Below are 18359 nucleotides of genomic sequence, written 5' to 3'. Positions count from 1 at the left end.
ACCAACCCTATCAGACTCAGCCAAACTGTAACGCTCACTGACTGCAAAAGCACAGCATATGTCTTAATTACCATAGGAGTGAGCTACTTTATATAAAGGTGTACTCATCCTGAAGTTTTTGGTGAAGAAAAAAATTGTCAAAACAATTGAAAGTAGCAGATGTTGAGCCTCTGCCGACCGACCAGAGAGCTACTCTGATTACTGAATACAGCATGGCAGATTCCAGTGGCAGCACACAGTGGGTTGTCAAAAAAAAAAAAAAAGCAGGTCAGTATGTATGAGCACACACAGGCCAGACCACTACACCATTAAGTCCAGCAGAGTATGTGACACTCTATCCTAACATTAACTGATTTGACCCAATGGAATAAAATGAAAAATGAAGCCAGAGTTCAAGACAGCTTCCAACCTGCTGCGGGTTGTTTCTGCCACAGTGGCGACAGGTTTTGAATCCCGAGTCTGAGTTTAGTTCCATCACTCACAGCAAGTTTCATGCTAATTTAAAGCCTGCTACCAACCCCAGCTGTCCTATACTGTCACATCTGCCATATCTGTCACACACCTGTCATATCTGACAAAGTTGGAGGCGAGTCTAACCTGTTGGGAGGCCCACACACAGTCACTTTATTTAAGACCACAAAATGAATCATGAGCTGCAACAGGTTATTACTCATTCTTTGCTTGTCTTGAGGTAATATCATTGATCATTTTAGACTCAGAGGGGACACCGGTGGATTCTCTACAGTGTTTACCTCATGCGTTGACACACTTCCATAATTTGTGAGGCAGAGTTATTTGCAAATATTTGAACCAGGCCTGACACCTACAGCACACACTTGTCAGAGACACCCACCCACTTCTGTGTTGTGCAGGGTTGCCCACTCTCTCTCTCTCTCTCTCTCTTAACTCTCTCCACTGCTCCACATTTTTTTGCCTCGTGCATTTCTCAGCCGTCTTTTCTGGGACAGGGAAGTTTTTGGAGAAACTGTGACAGCTGTAGGAGAGATTGCGTGTTTCTCAGAGTGCTTAATTACCTGTTCAGAAAATGCAATAATTAACTAGTGCTCTTTTGTCTGTTTTGAGAAAGTTTTAAAATGATCTGTGACCTTGCGTATTAGCATGAGCACAATAAGTTTTGTGTGGGTGGACAACTTCCAGATAGCAGTTTTAAAGCATGTCTCACATACAATAAGACACACATTTGTATAATTGGTAGAAACTAGAGCCAAGCTGTCAGGCTGGCTGGCTGGCTCACTGGCTGACTGGATATCTATGCAGAGGTATGGACCACATGCGGTGTGCACATATGTGTCTCCATCATTACAAAGCCACAGAGTCACCAGAGCCCTGTGGGGACCCACAGAGAGGTGACACAGTTAACTACCATCACTGTCTGTGTGACTCTCTCAACAAAAATAGCGCTGAGAGACTCTTCCTCTGCGGAGGATTCTCCCACAGTGAGCCAAAGCCTTGTTTTCACTAAGACTTTAACATTTAATGGTGTGCTTGTTATCCTGGATGTTTGGTTCGTGACAGTCGCTGTGTAACTTCATTCAGCGCTTCAGTCAGACGAGAGCCGAGGCATCAATTTTAATATAAACTGCCACTCGACTGACATCTTTCCAGGAAAAGTTTTACTGAAGAGTCCAGCTTCAACTAATGGTGTTCAGATATATATATTTTTTTTTTAAACTTGGCAGAAAACTTCAAAAGCATCTGCAATCTCACATACACACACGCACACACACACACACACACACACACACATTCAAACACACACTTACACACATACACACAAACACACACACACTCAGTTGTTCCTATTGCATTCACACAGACCCCCACCCCTCCTGGCTCAGTAATCAGTTTAGTGTTATTACCATTACTTGGAATGCCTTTCAGATGGAGTACAATAATTATATGTTTGTGTTTTGAATTTTTCAGATTTTTAGTTTTGCCTCAGCTGCATTAATAATGTAAAACTCAGTGAAATATTGCACAAGTCTGTCTTTGTGCTGGCCAAAACCTCCTCTGCCTCTAAAGGCAGTTGTTACAAGATTGTGAACATTTCTCAAGGAGATGCCAGCAGACACACAAGCTCAGACACAGACACACACACCTGCACAACCTGTCCTCCCTCATCCCGTCCCTGTCGTCCAATAACATGCTTGTGTGCTGTTTTTCATCAGTGAACCATCTCTGCAGACCTTGTCTGGCTTCTTGTTACTTTGCTGGGTCTTTGATATTGTTTTGTGTTTGTTCCCCCTCAAGAGCGAGGCTGAACAAGGCAGTAAGCAGTTTGCGACATGATGTACAGCTCCACAACAACACATCCTGCACTGACCCGTTATTTGGTGTAATTAAATGAATTGATTTATTAACCGCACACATCTTCTTTAGTGCAGCAGCAACTCCACCCTGCCTGCTTTTTGCCATGTTGTGAAGGGATTTGGGATTCTGTGTCCTACAGGCTTGGAGGTTGGGGACCCTGTGTAGCTTCCCCAGCCCCTGTTTATAATGCAGAGGCAGCAGCTCAGCTCACGCCTCAGTCTCTCTCCTTTCATTCTTTGATCCCAGAATATCACTGTTAGTCATTTGGGAAACAGCAGCCTTGTTCACCCCTCTGCTGTTTGAATGCATGTGGAGTATACTCATGAATTCATACTTTTTCAGTGTGTGAACATGTGGGTTTGCATGCACAGGGGTCCTTGCTAATTTGTTGCTTGCTTTGTTGCATTCCTGCTCTCTTCCCTCCTCCTCCTCCCCTATCTTCCATTTGCCCCCTACCTCCTGCTCGCAGGTCTGGCCAGAAGGGTTTCCATCTATCTTGACAGGAGTAAGCAAGGAGGTGAGTGTCGCCATTCTCTTGTCTACTCCCTCACTCCCAGAGCAAAGGTACTGCACTAAACAGCTGGCAGCGAGCCTCTTTTTTGTTTTCTTTTATTCCCCTCACCACTGCCATCTCTCATCCATTCATCTGTCTGGTGATGCTCCATCACTCCATCCCAAAGGTCAGAAGGAAGGAAAAAAGTAGGAATGATCTTCAACAAGTCCGACACACAGTTCTTATAAAAATAAGTTGCTAAGCCGTGCTTCTTTACTAACTGTTGTTATGCCTGTCCGGCTTTCAGTCCTAGCACAACATGTGCAGTTTACAGTGATTATGAATGCACATGTAGCTCTAAAACTTCTTCATTTTTAAAACGATGCATCCTTATTTTCAGGAAGTGGCATACAAAAGCAGGACTCTTATTTGTAGTCCGTAGCTGTGGATTTGTCAGCTGAAATGATAACTGTTGCAGCAGCTCATTTATCACAAGCTAATTAAGCTAACATTGGCTCCATGAGTCATTTGACAATTCGCTCCAGATGACTTCCTGGTATTTCCAGGTGACTCATTTTAAAATGGAAACCCTGTAAAAGCATCATTAACAATAACTTAATGGCAGCCTACATGATATCAGGGTAAAAGTCAGGCTAAAGGCTAAATCTGAATGTCCCGGGTAGAAGGTCAGCATCCTCACAGGTTAATGGTGCAGTATTGTGCTTGTGTTGCAGTGCAGAGCTAGTTAGTAGGAGTACAAGTATGGCTTTTTTTAGTGCAACCTGTAACCCCACAAACTGATGTGGAAGTATGATTCAGTTACTGTTACTGGTAGTAAGCTAGTTAGCCAGACTTGTTGCAGCTTACATTAGAGCAGGTAAACTCACTGTTTAATCAATTCCTTACACTTTGCAACTTGTCTTTATGGTTTACGGAAGACTTTTAAAAAAAAATCACCCACCAAACCATTTACATCACTTCAACATGTTTACAAATCCAAACCATGACAGGCCTGACATGCGTTGTTACAATTGCTAAGCTACAATTGGATCACTGCTTGGGGGAGGGGCTTATTAAACTGTTACAGAAAAAATTTGCACTTGGGTATTAGACTGAAAGCCACATACAAAAAAAGAGATGCTTATTTAAAGGAGAAAGTAGTTGTCTCTCCAAACAGGCACTGTCCCCATTACTCAGCTTCACCTCAAAATGGCTTCTCTCATGTATTAAAAAAAAAACACTAATTTAAGCCAGTCCCAAAGGTGTCAGTGTTTAATTGGGAGGGAGTTGGTGCTGTGTGATTTTAATAGCGCAGAGCCACCCAGTCCGTCTCGCCGGAGGGATCAGCCTGTTAAACTCCAGAGGAACCAGTGAAATGAGGGAACTGTGGCTGGCACAGACTGGAGAAACTATTCCTGCGGCTACTGCGGCTGCATTAGTATGCAACGGGTGTCACTGGGGGGAGAGATTTGGGGAAAAAAATAAGACGGAGGTGGTTACTAGGTAAAAGTGGGAAAACTCAGGCTGGAGTTTTCATCAGCATTTGTTCAGGAGTCGGAGGTAGTGAAGCACACAGAATTCACATCTCTGCAGATTAGATTAAGAATCGATCTAATTAAATTCTGATCCACATAGTATTAATAACCCCCCCCCCCATTTACCTCCCCCCCCCTCTCATTCCTACCCCTGCAGTTTTTCAGTTGTTATTCCTATGTTATCTTTTTCTCTTCGTCCCTTTTCTTGTGGCCGCATAAATGAAGTAGAGCAGCCCTGTCGTCTTTGGCTTCAGGGAGACAGACGCTGTGTTCTGCTCTACATTCGCCTGCACTCCCTGGTGACTTGTTAACACCGGGGCTCTGGAAGCTCGCTAAAACCAGGACCAGGGACTTTGTGAAGAGTTGGAGAGAGACACTCTTGGAAGTTTTAGGAAAATGAGACATGACGCCCCAAGGCAGACTCACTTCTTTTGTTTGCAGCCTTTGCTGAAATGTCATCTCTCTGAAACCAGGAGTTTAGAGTTGAGCAGCCCGACCCAAACACAGTGGGTCCCAGCAACTGGTCCTGTGCTAGGTTGTGAAGTTTTTCTGTGTAAAGCTTTGGGCTTTGGTAGGTTGGATTATTCTCAAATGCAACTTAAAAAGAAGGGAAAAAACAGTTTGGGTCTCAGGTTTGACAGTAGCTACTAGGTGGGTAAGGAGCTTCCCCTCCATATTTGAAAAAGTTTGAATGTGTTTTCGCCCAAAGTGTTTTCAATTCCAATAGTTAACGGTGTCCCTTGTTGTGAATTATGTAAGATGATTTGGGAAATTAATGTTAGTCTCCTGTCCACAATAATCAGGTCAGCAAGTGCTAATGTCATGTAGGTTACACCTCATTTCACAAGGTCTCTGTCAACCAGACAGGTCAAAGCTTTTCACCTCCCTGAATGCCAGGCCTCGGCCTCCAAAGGTTAGACAAATGCCATGGCAGGGAAGTCTCCCTGCCAGTCAGAGCTCTCCCACAGATAACGTCATCGTCTATTAGAGAAACACGCATGCCGGGTAAGTCCCCGGTAATCCTGGGGAAGGTTTATTACTGGAGTCCTGGAGGACCTTTTCAAAGCAAACAGGATGAATGGAAGAGAGGGAAAAATGCTGAGGGAAGGCCGAGGCACTAGTTTAATGAGCTGCAGTGTGTGGGAGAGCTAGTCCATCAGTGGAGATAATGGTGCAGCATGAGAATGGAGAGGAAGGCGGCGTCTTCAGAGAGAAAAGAGCAGGATGAAACAAAGATATTTATGTATCTATCTATCTAAAGGAAAAGATAGATAGATCACAAATTAGGGATTGCCTCAGCACTCTGGTACAACGGCTGTTAGTGTTAAATCTAGTTGTTTTCCCCTTGCTGAAGTTCTGCTAACAATATCATTACCATGTTTGATATCATCATTGGGGAGAATGCTTGATTTGAAGCAGAGGGGGCAAGAGACAGTGAAGCTATGTACGCTTCCACCTCTGTAAGGTGGTTAGATTTACAGCTGAGGAAACATTGCCCACACTCCTTTGCTCCTGCTCTTCTTTCTCAAGTCTCTGTTCTCCATGTCCATAATGATTTCTGTGTGGGTTACTCCGACCCGCTCAGGCCCACATAGGTTCCCTCTAAAGGCTGAATTTTCTCCCATTTTGGGCGGCTCAGTGTTGACCACCGGAGACAGATCTGATGGGTCAGGTTTGAGGTTGTACTGACCCCCTGAATTCCTAGGAAAGTTTTTTGATTGGAGTCAGGAGGATTTGGTCGCCTGAAGAGGAGATAATGAGGGGAAAGATCTTGGATGAAGTGAGACTGGGGTAAGAGAGATTAGGTGGGCACCTGGATGGAGAGCCAGGGAGGGATAATGGAAGAGATGCACAGAGAAATGAGATGGACTGATTGTCAGTCAGACAAAGCAGGTAGCTGTTTGAACCCTGGGCTTAATGCGTTTCAACTAGTTTGTGCTAAAATAATGGGAAAAAACATGTACCGCTATAACACAGTATCAAATGACACATTAATTCTACTTCCTACTTATATTAATTCGACTGACTTTTTAGGTCTTATTCTTGTAAATTGAGTTAAACCTGGGAGCAGCAAAAACAAGTTGTGAATACAGTTTAGCTTCACCTTTTTTTTTTTTTTTGGGTGGGGGGGCATTTTTGCTTTCATTCAGACAGTGCAGTGAGAGCCCGCCTATCATCACCTTTAAGTTGATAGAGCAAATTTGTTAGCAAACAGTTGCTTATTTACACATCTAGCAAATGCAGAACAACATTAGCTTTCATTTTGAGTCATGTTTCTGCTCACCTGATGAATGTAAGTCCAGTATTCGCCCTCCTTCCAGGTGTGTTTTGGTCTCCACCGACCCCTTGGCTGAAATACCTGGCTCTAGTGCTGCTAAATGCTCCGGTCAACTATCTGTTGTTTAGTGCTGGGGAGGTGGAGTGCCGTGGGTTAATTGAAAACAGCTGCCTTTTGCCGCTGGAAATGATGCTGATGAAAACGACAAGTGGATGAAAACAGTAGCAATGTGAGCCAGGCAAGGAGAAGAATAACTTGGAAGATGAAGCCATCCATGGTTGAGATAGAAACCAAGATGCAGAGACAGTTCGGCTGCAGCTGGTCGTGTCTCCTGGGGATCTTCCCTCATTCACATTGTGTTGTATCCCGAGTGGATTTATCATCATGGGAGGACACAGAGAAAACTAATGATGCATAAGGGGGAATAAAGCTAAATTCTTAGGGTTTCTTGGCATGTGTGTTGCTTATTTTAGAGGAAATGCACCAGCTTTAGTGTGTTGGGGAATATTCCGTTCTCCGCCTCCTCATTGTAACCCAGATTTCCTCATCGCTGAGCTGCCAGCTTCAAAGGGAATGCCTCGTCTCTTCTCACAGTCTGTGAAATGAGCCAGCATCAAGCGTGCTCGCATGCGACTGTGAACGCGTCGCTGACTGAGCACAGTCCTGTGAAGTGATTTTTCCCTGTGCCCCACCCCCCCCACACACACCCCACCCCCTCCAACCCCCACTGCCGGCAATGTGATAATGTAACGCCTGAGTGGGCCGGATGACGTCACAGAAGAGGATTTGAAGCCGCCACATGGGGCTTGGGTTTTCCTGACAACCCGAGCCAAGTACAACCAAGTACAAAGCTCTGTCACAGATGGTTCTGTGGAAGTTACAGCAAGCTAAGTCACGACTCACAAAGGAAGCGAATGGAGAGATGAAGAGTGGGAAAGGATCACAAGTGATGCACATGTTCGTTGTGGATCTTCAAGGCGAGAGAAGAGCAAAGCAGTGATGTCGTCCGCTTCAAAACTGTGTGAACGGAGCCGATTAGGATGAAAAAATGCAGTGTTAAAGGATGAAGTGAAAGTATAACACATAGGTGGATGACCCAGAGATGGTTATCAATAACAGGAGGAAGAAGTGACTAACAGAGAAAAAGGGAGGAGGACAGGGAGGAAGTGAGGCACAGTGCGATGAGTTTCAAGAGGAGAGAAAAGGATGCTGTCTCTGCAGCATCCATGGTAAAAGCATTCTTCTAAGAGACAGATGGAGTGTTTTTATTTCTGGAGTCCCTACTTGCACCTTTATTCTTTCTCCTCCACCGTACAACCCTTCCATTAACAGAAGAGCATGAGGTAAATGTTGTTCTCCAGCTGCCGGTGATGGTCCAGTTAAGCCAGAATGACACTTTCCACATCCCTCTACACCAGTAGTTAAAGCTCCAGGAAAAGCCAGTAAGTGGACCTTGAGTTAAAGTTATTTTATCATGCGCAGATGTAAATTGTGTGATCTGCTCAAGTCTGTGAGGATGTGTCCGCCAAGACTTATGACTGCCCGGACGTACATGTATAATCACGCAGACACCCAATGTACAGAATCACAGCCGCTGTTCACATCAGTGACCTTAAGGCCAAAGTATGATTGAAAGTGTCATCTGATCGCATCTAAAGACAGAAGTGTTCATATCTGTTCCAAAAGTCTCCACGCCTTCAGACTGTAAAGACTCACTGAAAGATGGGAATGACCAGTGACATCGATAAAGAAAAGATAAGAAAGTCGAACATTAAATGTTTTATTTATTTAATTTGGAAACTTTATGCAAATACAGATGAAGTTTAATCTGGAGCCTCTGCAGTGATTTGATGAAAAACTGACAAAGGAAAGTGATGCAGCAGTGGGACAGGAAGTTCAGGAGGATTATTACAATAATTTGTGCGATCCCTCTTTTGTGTGACCCCGGCCAGACCAAGATTACAGCTGCACACAAAGAAGTGCTGCTTGGCACAAAGTCACACGAATTGCTGGACAATGTCATACGTCGCTTATTTACACAGTTCTTGTTAACTGCTCAGCCACTCGCCTGCTTCAGAGCGTTAACGCACAGAGGACAGCGAGACGTGATGAATCATACAAAGTGGGATAAAGGAAGGTATTCATGCTGTTGTGCAGTACACGGAACAAGTGACAGAAGTAGAGAGAAGAATGCTTGAAAAAGACATTAAACACCTGCCTTCTGTCACCTCTGCACCTTTTTGCTGTGGAAGTTGTCTTCTTTGTTTCAGAAAGTTGCAATAATTGTTGGACACAGCCCTCCCACCCCCCCTAATTTTCAATATCAGAGAAATATGGGTGGGGGGGTTCAGACGCTGTTCAACAATCTGACAAGCACTTTCTTTGAAACACAGCGAGGCCTTTAGGCTGCAGCCAGAGGCCTCTGCCAGGCATCACTGAGCCAGCAGGCCAAGTGTGCGCTCGCTTGATTCCTGCTATGACTGCCAACACGTGAAGAGTCTCGCTGTCTTCAGCTTCTTCCCTCCTCGCTTTCTCACTCCAGTGCCATTTGACTCATCTGAGCCAGAAGCTGCTGACAGGCTCAGTTCCAGGGTCAGTGTTTGCATCTCCCAGTGGTTGTCTTGTCGGGAAAGGATGCAAAATGCAAAACTACTCTTGCATCAGTATGAAGTCTGCGTCTATACACTGAAGGATGTGGAACTTCTCTCAAAAATATGCAACTTGATAAACTGACATGAAAAGTTGTTGCTTGTTGCCCCCGCAGTCTCTACAGGAGGGGAGGTTTTGTGTTCCTCCTCAGCCCTTTGTGGCATATTTATTAGCTGCGCAGTGGTGCAGGAAGCTGTTGGACTAATCTTTCATTTGACTTGCTACATGTGGCAGCGAGAGCCTCCTGAAACCTCCACCAGATTGTGTGTGTTGTGTATCAGGGGGATCAACACATGCTCGGTGTGTTTAACAGCTGTGTTGTGTGCAGTTTCACTTATAATTTGAATTAGCTGTGTGTAAAAACAGTAAATGAAAACTGCTGTTCATATATTGTGCACAAATTATTCTCAGTAATTTAATGTTTCATGCTCATGTGTCTGATATTTGGCACCTTTTGAAGCTTTTTTTTTAAGTTTTAATTGTGATAACAAGCCACCTTCTGTTTTGTTTTCCTTGAATGAGCTGACATCAGTGCAGATGTATGAGTCTGATAATAACACACAGCACTGGTTTAAAGCTTATGCAAGTTTTATGGAGTATACACGTGTGCATGCGTGTTTGTGTGTGTGCTCTGCGTTGTAACTGCCATCTGTCATCCCGTGATGTAGGTGCAGGTATGGTTGTGGACTGGGAGCAGGAGACGGGACTCCTCATGACGTCTGGAGATGTCAGAGTCATCAGGATCTGGGACACTGACAGGGAGATGAAGGTCCAGGTACTGTCCTCACTGCACCTGTCTGATTTTTGTTGCTCAGATACATTTTGTAAATATTTATCATCTGGCGAGAAATACAGCATTCAGGCCTTGCAGGTTCGTTACCCACCAGAGATCATTCTGTTCTGTTCACATCTTATTTTGTTCTGGTCTACCTTCTTTCTAGTTCTTAAATCCTTCTGGTCACTTTTCTTTCTTTAAGTTTGATGTATTTTTTTTTTGGTAATAGATATTCTGTCATATTTTCAAAGGAGTCCACCTGTAAAATGAATTGAAACTTACACTACTTCAGTGTCAGCATCAACATTAGCTAAAGAGACCAAAACTGTTTTTTGTACCAGGCTGTAAACATGTTTATTTGTGCTGTAAAGTTGGACATTTTAACATGAAATAATGTTGTTATAAGAGGTTACATTTTCTGAGTAGAGGCAAATAATAAAGTTGCAACTCATTTTAACATGCTACTAAATTTTGAGCTGGACTAATGGCCTGTTTAGCTCCACGGGGAAGAAATGCTCAGATGTTTGATCGTGTTTTTTCACCGCAGCTTCAACATGATCTGAATTAACTTCACACAATACATAAATACATAACGGTGGAATTCTTGCAAACAAAGACATTGAATAGAAGTGTCAAAGATCATTTCAAACCTCTGTGTAAATTAACATTGGACTAAAAGTGGAGCAGGATCCTGAATATGTATATTTGGGGATAAAAGGTGATGTCACATTTCAGAGTAAAGTGAACTAGACAGACCATCATCTGTAGATGATCATCGTATTCCTCAAAAACAATGAAAATAACATGGTGGAGATACAAAAGAACAAATAAATAATGTTTATGAGCTTGTGTTTATGAACTCTTGACGTTTCAGCTGAATGTCTGCAGTGTGCCGTAAACTATGTTTTGGTTAACTAATGGAAATCTGTGGCGAAGCCAAGAGCCATTAGTGCAGTTTCTTCTTTTTCTTTTTTCTCAGTTTTTACACATCTAATGGTCCTTGGTGAGCTAATCATTGTCTTGATGGATGGACTTAATACAAGTACAAATGGCCCCGGCCTCGCCTGTGGCTGCATATTGATGCTGGGTCTAACTTCAAATGAGCTAACAGTCAACAGTGCTCATGATTGATGAGTCAGAGAAGGTTTAACGTGAAATTAGCGTAACGACTGTGTTACCTTGGTTGCTTGCTTTACAAGGATTTGTATGTGTGTGTGTGTGTGTGTGTGTGTGTGTGTGTGTCCATCAGGACATCCCGACAGGAGCAGACAGCTGTGTGACCAGTCTGTCCTGTGACTCCCAGCGTTCACTCATCGTTGCCGGCCTGGGTGACGGATCTGTACGTGTCTTCGACAGGAGGATGGGCCCTAATGAATGGTAACACACACACTGTCCTGCATGCAGCCTCTGACCGTATCAGTATCTGATCATAGTGATTTCATTTCCAAGCTCATTTTTTTCTAGTCTTTTCTACTGTATCACCATCATTGAAATACATTCAAGAACACACGCAGCAGTTTCTGTGGGCATTAACTCCTACAAAATCCTGCATTATTCACTTCTCTAATCTATATTTATTATATATAGCATGCTGTAAATCTTCCTTTGGGGTTGGCACCTCTTTTAATGGACCCTGGTGGCACTGCATCACCCCCCAGTTGGTTAAACATTATTTTAATTTCAGTCCCAAAGGGGGAAAACAAAGCAGTTAAACCATGAAGTGGCCCATAAATCTTTAAGTAAAGCTAATTTAATAGCTCCCTTCAGGCATGGAGTTACATCTTTCAGCACCTATGTTGCTCCCCCCAGGATTAGTCCAGGACTGGTAGACAGGCACATACAGGTCATGTTTACAATATGCTGAAGTCAAACAGACACGGCAGATTATAAGATGCTTAATTTTGTTACTTTAGCTTCTTTGTTGAGCAAAAAAATTCAAATCTTCAATTATTTGTCAGGTGCACTTCCTGTCACACCTGTAGTCAGACTGTACAGTAGCACTACAGGATGTGGGTAGTTCAGGTACAGCTTAGTTCTGCAGCGATGGTCAGAGGGTTTTTATTCCAGCACTAAAGTCATCTCAGCCTCATCACGATGTTATTGCTTTTTTCAGTCATAATCACATGGTGCCACCCAGTGGTTACTCATCTGTATTACATGTTACAACATAGGGAGACAGCTTCAGCATTTTACACTCTGCTGGGTCTTTTTGTCAATAACCTCCCTCTCACATATGGGAGGAAGACTCAACACATTCAGATAAATTCAGTCACCACCAGACACTGTTACTGCTAGTTAAATATTATATTCATGTATTGTTTTTTTATGTTTGTTCTGAATATATTGTGGATTAATGTCAGTTCATACAGTGCTTGTGCAAAACTGGATTGTAACACAGACCAGAATTTGTTGTCAAGTAGCTGAAGTTGGAAGTCAGTCTCCATTTTACACTTTTGCATTATTTCACAATATTATACAAACATCTTTTTTATTTGGTGAAGCAAGACAAAGACAAGGAGAGTGTTATAACATAGCATGACAGCATACACTGCTAGTTTTACAAAACAGCTGACAGCTCTTGTTATTGTTATAACATTTTGACTTATTGGGTCGGAGGGAGGGATGGAGGGAGAATATTATACAGATATGAGTGAACGTTAAATAGAGAAATCAGATGGCATTGTTTTTACTGTTGTTAGCTCTGTTTATATGTAGGATGTATTCTTGTATAATTTGTCCTCTGACTGTTTTTTTGTTTTTTTTTCTCCAACTGTAGTTGTTGATGTTCACAGTCTCGCAGTCTCTGTATTTCCACTGAAACGTGACCTGAACTGACATTTGCTGTGTGTTGTTGTTCGTCTCTGCAGTCGGGTGATGACCTACAGGGAGCACGGAGCCTGGGTGGTCAAAGCTCATCTACAGAAGGAGACAGATGGACATATTATCAGTGTCAGGTACGCTATTTCTCTTTCTTCTCAGATGCATTCTGTAATCTTACTGTTTGTATAGTTTGTACTGTTTGTTTGTTGGTTTTTTGGGGGGGGGGTTTTGCCCTTACTGACTTTGATGCTTTCCACCAGTGTTAACGGAGACGTCCGATTCTTTGAACCGCGGACACCAGACTCCATCAATGTTCTGCAGACGGTGAAAGGGTTAACAGCGCTGGACATCCACCCACAGGCTAACCTGTTCGCCTGGTGAGTTTGTTTATGTAGATGCAGGCCTTGAGAAAAGGATTGCCAACTTGTGTTAATATTAAGATCAAATCCTCCCACAGTATTTTTCCCCATGTGTCCTTCATAAGAGCAGAGATATTGATTTCCTGTGTTAACCTTTGAACTGACTTACGGAAGATGATTTATTTATCTGCATATGAGTCAGACAGGAAAATATATAGCTTGACAATACCCATGACATCCACCCATGAGGTTAAAATTCAACACAAAAGAAATCCCATTCAGAACACACAGCATGTGATTTAATTTACACACTCTGCCACAACTCCCTCCTTTCTATCTCTGTCTCGGTTTTCTCCTGCAGTGGATCGATGAACCAGTTCATAGCGGTCTACAACGCAAACGGCGATGTGATCAGCAACATTAAGTACTATGACGGCTTCATGGGACAAAGGATCGGGGCCATCAGCTGTTTAGCCTTCCATCCTAACTGGGTAAACAAACACTGATCACTTTTTACTACAGAATTCATGCAGTTTTATATGTGGACCTGTGGTTATCAAACATTTCTGAAAAACTCTAAGTGTTATAGTTTAATAGTTGTAGTTTATTTTATAATAAGGCATGATATTTTAAAAATGTATCATGTTCTGTCTTAAGAATCTTAATATTGCTAGCTAACTACAGTATATCTGTTCATATATCATGTTTGAAAGAGAAAATTATAAACAGCTAGCATATATATTTAACATGGATTCACCTCTCACTCTGCTTATGATCCAAACTGTCGTAGCTGTATTTTGCTAGTTGCTAGCAAACGCAAATTACCAAGTAAGATTACACTAGTGCGTTTCTAAAGAGAATACCATAACTGTCTCGACCAATAGCTTTGATACTCTGAGAGGTTTGACGACTACAGACACAGCCGTGGAAAGACTGCACACTGTTTTTAAAGTTTGATATGAACAATGTATTGTACTTTATCCTGGCATGCCATGTAGCAAACACATTATCTTCTCTGCCAGGAACTTGTCTTTTACTTTAGCTCACTGCCCCTGAAGTTAGCATTAGCTAACTCTAAATTGCTCCATTAGCGGGCTTTTAAGCTTTACCACATTTGTGAGGGAAACATAACATGGACTGTCCTCTAAATAGGATGCTCTCAATATACTGTGTTTGCTAGACTTTAGACTTCCCCCTCTGTCATGTTTTTTGTGCGTGAACACACACATCACATTTCATGTAATAAGCTGTGATTGTGTAACCTGTCTTCTCTCTCTGTCTCCCTCCAGCCACACTTGGCAGTAGGCAGCAACGACTACTACATGTCCATCTATTCAGCCGAGAAGAGACTCAGATAACACACCAGCATTCATCACCCCCCCCTCCCCACCAAAACCACCACATATGACTTCTGACCCCGAGCCTCAAGTTCTGGGATGTAAATGACTTTTTTGTTGTACATATGCAATTACCACCCTGAATGTTCTAGTGATGGCTGCTGACAAAAACTGCTACGAACGACTATATATATATATTATTATTATTATTATTCTCATTGTTTAATCATATTCTTATTATGAAGCTAATGATTGTAGACTTGGCTGTGCGGAGGAGTGTGTATATTTAAATAGCATATACAGAAGAGAGGTTCTTTTTCTAAAGAAGTGGTACCCACCGATCACCAGGGCTCCTCCTCGCCGCACAGTGAGCATCACTACCTGAACGAACTGTGACCCAGACCAGATACGGCGAGAGAGGGGTCTCCCAGAGGGCAACACACACAACACACACTGTTAAAACACACTCACTGGTGCAGGAAACATGGACTCGCCCTCCACTGGACCTTGGTGTGTTTATCAGTTCATTTTAATGGCCGACTCCCAGCCAAAGGACACAGAGTTTTGCTACTTTGCTGCACCGTCGGCGAGACATTTGTAAGGATACGCCCAGAGATGCTGGACTGTGCTCACTCTTGCCTGACACGTCGACCAGGCAGACATGATGAGTGTGTGTTTGTACGTGTGTTAAAATGGATTATAGCACAGCTGTGCCCCACAGTGGGTCTTCATAGCCTTGGACTTGATGCCCAAAAAGATGCCTGCTCTCATGCTAGAACTCTCCTTCTTGCTTCCCTGACCCCAGCGTGCCAAACATAATCATATTTTCCACACAACCTGTTGTTGTGGCTCAGAGGGGTGTTTTTGTTGGTTTATTTGTTTTTTAAATTATCGCCTGTAATAAGGGAAAACCTCCATTGCCTCTAGTATGAAGCATACCCTTATATCTAGCACAGTGAGAGGAGATCTAGATTGATAGAAACAAAGCACCCAGTCCTACAGGGAGTCTGCGGTACCTTCTTGCCTGCCCTGCAAAGCAATAAAACCTCCCATGATTCAGCCTCAAGCTCCTCCCAGACGTTGCCAATAGAAACGTCAGCCTCAGTTTGAAGGTGATAGCAGCATAGCATGTCATCAATAGCTTAAGATGGTCAAAATCCTGACCTGCAGTGCACCAAGGTGCCACACTACAGCAATACACACACGCCTTTGTTTCTTTTTATATACTTGGAGTACGAGATGGGGGCCATTTCACCCCATCTGTTCAACACAGCAGTGACAGGAAAGATATCAATTAAATTGACTTGCCTGTGATTGTCTAAACCTCCTGCCAATCACGTCCAAATCCTCCCCAAAAGACGGCACGTCACACAGACTAACTGGTCCCGTGCTGGTCGATCTTTTCCTGGCTTCTGAAACACATAAGTAGAAGTTGACCCTAACCGCATTAAGGGGCGACCTTCTTGTTTAAAGTCATGACGCCCTCAGAGCATGCAGCACTGTAGGTTTAGAGAAAGTTTAGATAATGTGACTCGTCACACCGAGAATCACCTGCCACCCCGCAGTCTGGACAGAAAAGCTTCAGTGAGGTTTCCTTTTTCCCATCTTTGAGTTTTTATTTTGGTTTGGTTTGATTTTCTTTAACAAAGATGGAGGCATAAAATGTGTCACTCACTGTTTCAGTCAGCGTTCTAAATCTCACGCAGGTAACGTCAGGATCCACCTCAGACTGCTGTCGAGCAGCTGCTGTTGACATAAAAGTCATTGTGGTGCTGTTCAGTAAAGATGCCCCTCTTCTTTAGAAGGTTTTTTTTCTTCTTTTTTTGTGCAGTATCACCATCGACGTGCCTCTTCTCTGGGGCTGCAGCTTTGCTTATTTAGCTTTTTTTAATCCCTTTTCTGTTTTGTAATTTTATGTTTTTAATTCTGCTGGCATTGTGTTTGCCTTGGCCTCAGTATGGTGGCAGGAAAAAAGAGTGAGGTCAGCCTTACCCTCACACACACACACACACACACACAAGCACACACACACAATCAGTCACTGCACTTAAGTCTTTCCTGCCATGCCCCCTTTCCATCGCCAACATACCCCCCCAGTCGCCCCCTCCTTTCTTTCCTGCCCCTCCCACCCTCTGCATCAGACGTCCCGAGCTTTGCTTTTGCCCGCAGGAGTGGACTTATGGATTCAAAGTGAACTGGGAGCACACACACACACACACACACACACACACCATACAGTCTGTGTGAGCGGCTCCCCACCATCACTCCTATCACTGAGCACTCTGTGGTTTAGCAGGCCTCAACTGCTTCACTGGCTCAGCCGAAATAGTACATTTTGGTGTCGGGCCTTTGCTCAGACACACATTCATCTCTAAGTATCCTGCTTTGAGTTTTAAGATTTTAGATCTGGAGAAAAAGAAGAGACTTTAACAAAGTAGTAAGAGAGGAAAAATGAAAACAATCAGGTTTGTCTCTGTGACTTTAGATTGCTTTGCTGACTGTGGTTTATAAGACAGCAGATGAAATCAGTGAAATAAACCAAATACAACACCGGATTCTGCGTCTGTCTCACATGTTCGTCATCCATCAAAACTCTGAACACCCTCATATTGGTCAGTTTTTGAGTTTCATAAGGGCTTTTTTTCAGAATATTAGATTATGGGTTTTTTTTAGGGTGAACTAAATTAGAAATAATGATTTTAATATTAATAATTAAATTATTACATTTTCAGGCTGTATCAATAAAGCACTGTTTCCTTAAAAACATCAACAACCACCTGAGTTTGGACTGATCTTCAGAAGTGCACACAGTCAAAAATTCATATGCTCTCAACAACAGAATTAAATTAGAGTGAACAGTTCTACATATTTCACATTCAAAATATACTTTTTAAATATTTTCTGTTTAATATTTAACACTTCATTTTGTTTAGTTAGAGATCATTTTATTCAATTTAGGTTTTATATTGAATCATACAAAAATGTCCCTATATCAAGAGCAATGTTTCCATATATGTAACTTATATTATTAACACATATATACATCCTGTGGATATATGAAGATATAAATGTATAGCATATGAAATACATAGCATATATGTTAACCAGAAAATATGTATATATATATGTGATTTATATATGCAAGTGTAATTTAAATAACAAACCTATAAATGTTGTAAGCTTATATTTAGAATCTGTTTCTTATTCAATCCTTATTACATATGTAGGAGCCAAACACTTCATGTCAAGATATTGTACAAGTGTTATCTTTATTGCCCCCCAAGATATTCAGTTTGTTAACTTGATTTACTTTGCACTTAACAAATGGATTGTATTATATATTTTAGTGTAGAAATGGTATGATATGGCGAATATCTTGGCTGAGTCTACGCCCTTTTTTTCTCAAGTTTCCCCTTTACTCTTCTATCATCATTTCAGAGCTCAGGTAGAGCGGCACCATATAGTTTTTGAACGCACGTTATCATCTCATCTGAAGACTGATAGAATTTTTATTGTTTATTTTCTAGTTGTAGTGAATATTCAGGGCTGTTGTGATGGAACATACCTTGTCTTCATAATAAATATTGTTTATATAATAAATACCCTCGGATCCCTTTTGCTTCCTTGGTTGGACGGGAACCCGGAGCGTGTCGAACTGCACACATCATAGACTCAAGGCAAGTTTGGATCCCAGGATTGCCTCTACAACGTGTGTTTTGATTTTATATGCACTTTTATTCCATATATGGATATTCAATATATGTACATATATTACCTTTGCG

The 18359-nt window shown here is 42.4% G+C and overlaps 1 protein-coding gene and 1 long non-coding RNA gene across 4 annotated transcripts in view; one reads left to right on the top strand and one right to left on the bottom strand.

Moving 5' to 3' along the window:
- The window catches only part of rptor (regulatory associated protein of MTOR, complex 1), a 182566-nt gene extending 165434 nt beyond the window's left edge, over positions 1-17132 (top strand). For 2 of the 3 annotated variants that reach the window (XM_023406876.2, XM_087174130.1), the window contains exons 30-36: positions 2801-2848; positions 9955-10061; positions 11311-11438; positions 12929-13015; positions 13142-13258; positions 13602-13731; positions 14530-17132. In XM_023406876.2, coding sequence (XP_023262644.1) covers positions 2801-2848; positions 9955-10061; positions 11311-11438; positions 12929-13015; positions 13142-13258; positions 13602-13731; positions 14530-14598 — 686 coding nt within the window. In that variant the 3' untranslated portion in view covers positions 14599-17132. The remainder of the gene's footprint in view (positions 1-2800; positions 2849-9954; positions 10062-11310; positions 11439-12928; positions 13016-13141; positions 13259-13601; positions 13732-14529) is intronic. The other variant, XM_023406877.2, reaches the window with a different exon arrangement.
- On the bottom strand, positions 12351-13202 carry LOC147819092 (uncharacterized). The gene is made up of 2 exons (XR_015437286.1): positions 13124-13202; positions 12351-12977 (listed from the first exon to the last, which is right to left on the bottom strand). It is a non-coding gene; the product is annotated as an uncharacterized LOC147819092 (long non-coding RNA).
- Positions 17133-18359: the final 1227 nt, after the last annotated feature.

This window comes from Seriola lalandi, unplaced genomic scaffold, assembly GCF_002814215.2.
Source record: "Seriola lalandi dorsalis isolate HSWRI2012SDOR001 ecotype SW California unplaced genomic scaffold, Sedor1 jcf7180002054318, whole genome shotgun sequence".
NCBI classification, from domain to species: Eukaryota; Metazoa; Chordata; class Actinopteri; order Carangiformes; family Carangidae; genus Seriola; species Seriola lalandi.
This window is presented reverse-complemented; position numbering and strand designations above follow the sequence as displayed.